The 6,222-nt window shown below is 59.7% G+C and overlaps 1 protein-coding gene across 1 annotated transcript in view; it reads right to left on the bottom strand.

Annotated features, from left to right (window-relative positions):
• Positions 1-6: 6 nt before the first annotated feature.
• The window catches only part of EHBP1L1 (EH domain binding protein 1 like 1), a 14,793-nt gene continuing 8,577 nt past the window's right edge, over positions 7-6,222 (bottom strand). The window contains exons 13-19 of the mRNA XM_077759594.1: positions 2,389-2,718; positions 2,211-2,266; positions 1,995-2,118; positions 1,624-1,723; positions 643-716; positions 444-558; positions 7-299 (exon numbers count right to left, since the gene is read on the bottom strand). Of these exons, the coding sequence (XP_077615720.1) occupies positions 200-299; positions 444-558; positions 643-716; positions 1,624-1,723; positions 1,995-2,118; positions 2,211-2,266; positions 2,389-2,718 (899 nt within the window). The 3' untranslated portion in view covers positions 7-199. The remainder of the gene's footprint in view (positions 300-443; positions 559-642; positions 717-1,623; positions 1,724-1,994; positions 2,119-2,210; positions 2,267-2,388; positions 2,719-6,222) is intronic.

Here is a 6,222-nt window from a genome sequence, read left to right as displayed (position 1 = left end):
CGCCCCCCCAGCCGCTCCTGTCTGGCCCCCAGGGGCCGCCCCGCTTCCCCCAAACACACGGGGGCAACTGCAGCCCCTGCGGGTGGCACGTTGCATTGCGTTGCATCGCGTCGGTGCGGCCCGGTCCTTCAGAGCGCCAGTCTGGGGCGGCGACCCGGGCGCAGTGGCGAGAAAGCCTGCGGTCCGAGTGGGCCAGGCCTCAGCTCAGCGAACAGCGCTCGCGCCGGCTCAGCTGGCGGCTCAGCTTGCGGCGCCGCTGCTCCAGGCCCCGCTCCAGCCGCTCGTCCTCCTCCAGGGCGCTGGGACGAAGCGGCTTAAAGTCAGAGTCGCTCCGGCCCTCGTCTGTTCCCCCACCCCCACCCCGGCCAGGCCAGAGCGAGCCCTCCCCGGGAGTGCGCCCCTAACCGCTCGCCACCCCCCAGCGGGATCCCCCCCCCACTCACATCCGCTCCTTGTGGTCCAGGTCCCGGACCAGCTCATCCCGCTGGTTCACAAGCGACACCAGCTCCTCCAGCAGAAGCTGCTCTCGGTGCTGCTGCGCGGCCGTTTTCAGCCAGTCTGAGGGCAGAGGAGGCTGAGGGTCAGGAGGCTGCCGCCCCTGCTCTGTGCGGGCTCTCAGCCCCTCCTGGCCCCATCTCCCACCTTCGATGGCTAGCATGGCCCGCAGCTCCCGGCTCAGCAGCTCGAACCTCCGCTCCAGGTCCTGCTCCTCGATGCTGGGGTGGGGGGTGGGGGTCAGAGGAACCGGGAACAGGAGAGGTAGGAGTCCCAGGGCTCTGACTACTCCCTGGCCTCCCATCCCACCTCATTACCCGCTATACCCCTGTCCCTGCCCCAACTCATCTTTCCAACTGTTCTCCAGATGCTAGATGCTTATATTATCTCCTCCCATCCCCACTGCTTTTTTTTAAAATGTTTGTTTTTGAGAGACAGAGCATTGAGTGGGAAAGGGGCAGAGAGAGAGGGAGACACAGAATACGAAGCAGGCTCCAGGCTCTGAGCTGTCAGCACAGAGCCCGACGTGTGGCTCGAACTCATGAGCCATGAGATCATGACCTGTGCGGAAGTCAGACACTTAACCGACTCAGCCACCCAGGCACTCTTTTTTTTTTTTTTTTTAAGTAAGAAATAACCTTGCAGGATTATTTGAATGAACATTATTCATAATCAGCAAGTATCAGACACTAAAGTTATTCTGAAAAATGACTCATGCAAAAGGGAGGCAAAACCGCCTTCATCATGCAGGACCATGAAGGCAATCATGGTCAAGAGTCGCTTTTGACCCCACTTGAAACCAGCTCGATCTCCATGGGCCTCAGCTTTTCTTATTGTAAAGGAACAAGGTCAAAAGAACAGGCACTGGGCCGTGACTTGCCTGTACCACACTTTTCTCCGCGCCTGGGTTTTCTGATTCATAAGAATGGTGCCAATTTAAGAGGCGTACAATTTATACAGGACTTTTTGAGAGGAAAAAATAAGGTGACTGCACAACTTTTCAAAAAGACCTTTGCAGAAAGAAAAAAAGCAGTGAACAGGTCTAACCAAAGCGGCCAAGATCCCCTCTGTCCTGGGTGCCCTGGGCGGGCCGGGGGCGGGGCCTGGAGTGGGAGGGGCTGCACTCACAGCAGCTGCAGCTGGTCCTGCCTACGGATGAGCGCGTTCTTCTTGTTGACCAACGTGAACCACTCCTGGATCAGCACCTCCTCCTGCAACCTGTTGGCACCTGAAGCAGGCCAGGCCGGTCACCAGGCCTGCCAGTCAACCCAGGTGGCAAGGGTAAGGTGGCTGGGGACTGGGGCTCGCTTCCTTACGGCGCCCATCCCAGAAGCCAGAGCCTGGTGCCCCCAGCCAGCTGCTTCCCTTGCCCGGCTGTAAGTGGGGCCAGTGACCCCAGCCTTGCCTCCTCCCAACTCCTCCCCAGATGGGGAAGGGCTGCAGGGCTGGCAGATCTGGGGGCAGGTGTTGCGCAAGTGGACTGCAGATGCCCGCCCCACCTGACTCCATGAGGCTCCTCAGCTGTGTCTCCACCTCAGCTGCCCGCCCGTCTATCTGTCTCTGCTCCTGTTCCAGGGCCTGCAGCTCTGCGCACACGTACTGACTTGTGTCCTGGAACCGTTGCTGTGGAAAAGGAGGGGTGGGCAGGGTGGGCTCAGCCCAGGCTCTGCCTAGGAAGTGCCCCCACCAGCTCCTCCCTCCTCAGCCCTCCTTACCAGCCCAGCCTCTTCCCCTGGACTTGGGGGTGGCTCTTCCGGTGGGGGACTCCCACCTGCAGACAAAGAGCAGGCTAAGGCACCTCTGTCCGACACCTGCCCCCAGGGCGTCCCCAGCTCAGGATCTGTGAGCAGCCTGAGCTGAGCTGGGTCACACTACTCCTTCACAACTACTCACCAGGGGGCTGCTGCGGGGCTGTGGCTGCAGGTGGGCCAGGGGCAGGGCTGGGGTCAGGGCCCAGGCCTTCCTGTGGAGAAAGGGGACAGTGAGGGCTTGCGGGGCTCCCCACTAGCCCTGCCCGAGGGCCAGCCAGAGCCTCAAGCACACGCACAGGGTGTGAGAGGCCCTCTGTCCAGGCCCCGCCCACCCCAGCGGCTTCTCCAGCCCCGCCTGCAGGGAACTCCACCCTCCGTCCCCACCAGGAAGAGTGCCTCCCCAAGGGAAGGCCACGGCCTTCACTCTGCCTGGCCCTGTGATCCCGGGCCAGTCCACTCGCACTCTGGGAGCCTCACAGTCCTTGTCCCCTGGGCTGGGCTTTACAAGGCTTTTGTGAGAGTCAGGGGTGAAAAGCTGTGAGGGGCCCGGCTGGGGCCTCTCCCTCTCTCCCCCTCCTCCTGGGGAGCTCCCTCAGGCCACCTCCGGCTCCCATCACATAGTGCTTGAGTCTCCATCATGGCCAGGGGCCCACACAGTGACATCAAACTCACCTGATGCACCTCATCTCCAGACCTAGGCCATCTTGGGCCAGCACCTCCATATCCTGGCCAAAAGGGGGCACCCTCCCACCTTATCAATTCCCACGCCCAGACTGCTGAGATCGTCACAGAACATTCCGAATGGGTCAGGTGGGCTGGACCTACCAGTTTTAGCCTGCAAGGGCAGGGCTGGCCCTTAATGTGCCCTGCCCCTGGCGACTTGCTGGGAAGGGGTTGAGGGTCATCTCTGGGGGCTCAGGTCAGTAGGTAGCCCGGCCTTTGATGGTTCCTGCTTGGGCCGCCCTTCTAGGTCACAGCGGGGGGAGGAGAGGTTGAACTGCCCCACTGTCCACGCCATCCTGCACTTCTCTGAGAAGTGTCCCTGGACATACCGCAGTCAGATGCCATCCTCTCGCGACTGTGCCAGCGGCCACTACCCGTTCGCTGCCTGCCGACTCTATCCTCAAACCGCAACCGAGGGGTCTTCCTAAAACCTTCACCTGACGGTGTCACTCCATGTCCCCCAACCCCGCTCAGTGCCCAGCCTCGTTGCCAAGGCCTGTCGGCAGCTCCAGCCTCAACTCCTCATACCCCAAACCCCACCCAGACGCCAGGCTCTGGCCATAGCAATGGACTTTCGTTTCCCCAAATAGCTTCCTCAGCCTGGACTGGCCTCTATCTGGAGATGCCTGACATCAGCAACCTTCCTGACCCGGCTCGGCTCCACCTCCATGAGGCCCCTTCGGGCTCCCACGCAGCTTTCTGTCTCCCTTCCTGAACTTCACCCCTCCTGAAGCCTGGACGGTGCTCCCTTCCACGGCCTCCCAGGCCTCCTCCATCCCTGCGTGCACCCTGATCAGAGCTGCTGGTTATCTGTGTCTCCCTGCCCAGAGGCAGCCCCTGCAGACAGGCTGGGGTCCAGAGAAGACACTCAGGGCCCACCGATGAATGGATGTTGATGAGACGTGTATGCATTCAACATGGTGCATATATTGCCTCCGTCAGTCCCCTCAACAGCTCTGCGATTCAGGGGTTACACCATCACCGCTTCACAGAGCAGGAAACTGAAGGTCGGAGCTGAGACTCATATAGGGCCTGGCCTAGGACCCAGGGCTGTCTTGTGTTCCCAAGCTGGGCCACCAACTGGTTGTCTGCCCCTGGGCCAGTCATACCCCCTGGGCCTCTGTTTGTCTCTGGATGTGAGAGGAACCTGAACCCTGTGGAGCCTGGGGGTGGCAGGGCTCCAGAAAGCGTCTGGGGAAGAACACAGTTCCCCTTTTTTGACAGCACCCTGAAGTAGTATCTCAAGGCCACTCTGTGAAGGACTTTATGCATTTGCTTCTCATCCTCAGGAAAAGAGCACAGAAAGGTTAAGTGGCTTGCCCAGAGTCACACAGCCAGCCAACAGGGCTGAGCCTAGTAGAGCGCACGATTTAAGAGTTCTGGCTTCACACGTGTTTTCGATTTCTTTTGCCTCTTTCTTCATCTCCCTGAACCTCACTGTTCCCACCTGCAAAATGGGGTCGTCATTCCTCCCTGGAAGGGGCACTGTGAGAAGTCAGTTGGGAGCAGATATGGGGTCGTCGGGGCAGAGCCAGGCACACAGCGTGCACTCCACCCACAGAGCAGGCAGAGGCAGAAGAGTGGAGGAGAAACCCCAACCTCAGCAGCCACTGAGCTTACTCACATCAGCCCTGATGGGAATTCCATTGCTTCCTCACGTCTGACCCAGTTCCCCTTTCTATACCCGCATGTGTGGCTCCTCCTCCAGGAAGCCTTGCTGGGCTGCACCAGAAGCACCCTGCCCTCTTCTCGGCATTGCTTCAGCCCCACCCCAGCTTCAAGGTGCCTGACTTCATCCCATCCAGGACTTTGGGAGCTTCCCCAGGGCAGGGACAGGCCTGACCTCCTCCCACTGCATGCATGGGGGATGGGAATGGCCAATACGGAGGAGTCCTCTCCAGCCCCTTGGGTCACGGATCTCCTGTGGAACAAGGGCTCAGGAAGGGTCTGGCTTGGAAGGACCAGATGCTGGGACTTGGGCAGAGAAGGGCAGAGGACGGAGCCTCCCCTTTAAGGTTTAAGGAGCCATGGGGCGCCTGGGTGGCTTAGTCGGTTAAGCGTCCGACTTTCACTTAGGTCATGATCTCGCGGTTCATGGGTTCGAGCCCCGCGTCGGGCTCTGTGCTGACTGCCAGCTCAGAGCCTGGAGCCTGTTTCAGAGTCTGTGACTCCCTCTCTTTCTGACCCTCCCCTGCTCACGCTGTCTCTCTCTCTCCTAGAAATAAATAAAATATTAAAAAAAAAAAAGATTTAAGGAGCCAGTAACATACATTAATGAGGCTGTGGCCCTCTGACCCTTGCCTATCGCGTCTCCCATGGGTGCCTCTGGTGCCCTCCCCGTCTCTCATTCACAGTGCTGCGCCTCCAACCCACCCAAGGCTCCGCTCTCCAAACGAGCCTCATGGTCATCTGCGGAGCTTACGGGAGATGACCGGCAGATCCCGAAAGGAGACCTGAGCTTTCCCGCTTCTAGCGCACTTTTACTTAAGCAGGTCCCCCCACTTGAAAATCATCTCTTCCCATTTTTGATCTGAGAAAGCTTGCCCATCTTATCAGCCTAGCTCACACGGCTGCTTCATCCAGAAAGCCTTTCGTGGTTTATTCTCCCCTTTCTTTGGAACGCAGAGGTCATCCCCTAGGCAGCTAAAGGCTTGGAGCAGCCTGGCAGGCAGAATGGGGGCAGCAAGTGGAAGGAACCCCAGCCGCCGGGAAGCCTCTTTGGTGGCCCTTGTCCTTGAGCAGATCTCTGCCCTCTCTGGGACCACCTCCCCTTCAGTGCAATGACCATGTGACACCCTGGGAGACCCTAACCTGAGAAATGCAGGGGTGGGGGTGGGGGGCAGGAACACTGGCACCAGGCAGGGTCTCCCAGCTCCAACCTCCCAGTATCAAAGAATGTGTCTCCAGGATCTGGAGTTAAAGACCCAAAACAGAGATCCTCGGGGGCGGGGAGGCCCTGGCTGGCCCCGTTGAGTGCAGAAACCCTTCCCAGCTTACAGGGCAATGGTGGGTGGTGCCGGACCCAGGGGCGACCGCAGGGAAAGGAACGCCACCACCCACTTCACAGCCCAGGAAGAGCAGCCTGCCGCGTGCTGACAACAAGGGAGCTTCCTAGAAACTTCCTACTATGGCCCAGGATCCCACTACCTGGGTGTCAGGCACTAAAACCCATTAGCATAGATTCCAAGGCTGGCAGCCAAGGTGGAGCCTCTGTCCAGGCAGCCTCTCTGTCCCCCCCCCCACGCCCCACCCC

The sequence above is a fragment of the Crocuta crocuta genome, unplaced genomic scaffold (genome assembly GCF_008692635.1).
Source record: "Crocuta crocuta isolate KB4526 unplaced genomic scaffold, BGI_CrCroc_1.0 scaffold53, whole genome shotgun sequence".
In the NCBI taxonomy this organism is placed as follows: domain Eukaryota; kingdom Metazoa; phylum Chordata; class Mammalia; order Carnivora; family Hyaenidae; genus Crocuta; species Crocuta crocuta.
The sequence above is the reverse complement of the archived record's forward strand: the minus strand, read 5'-3'. Positions and strand labels throughout refer to the sequence as shown.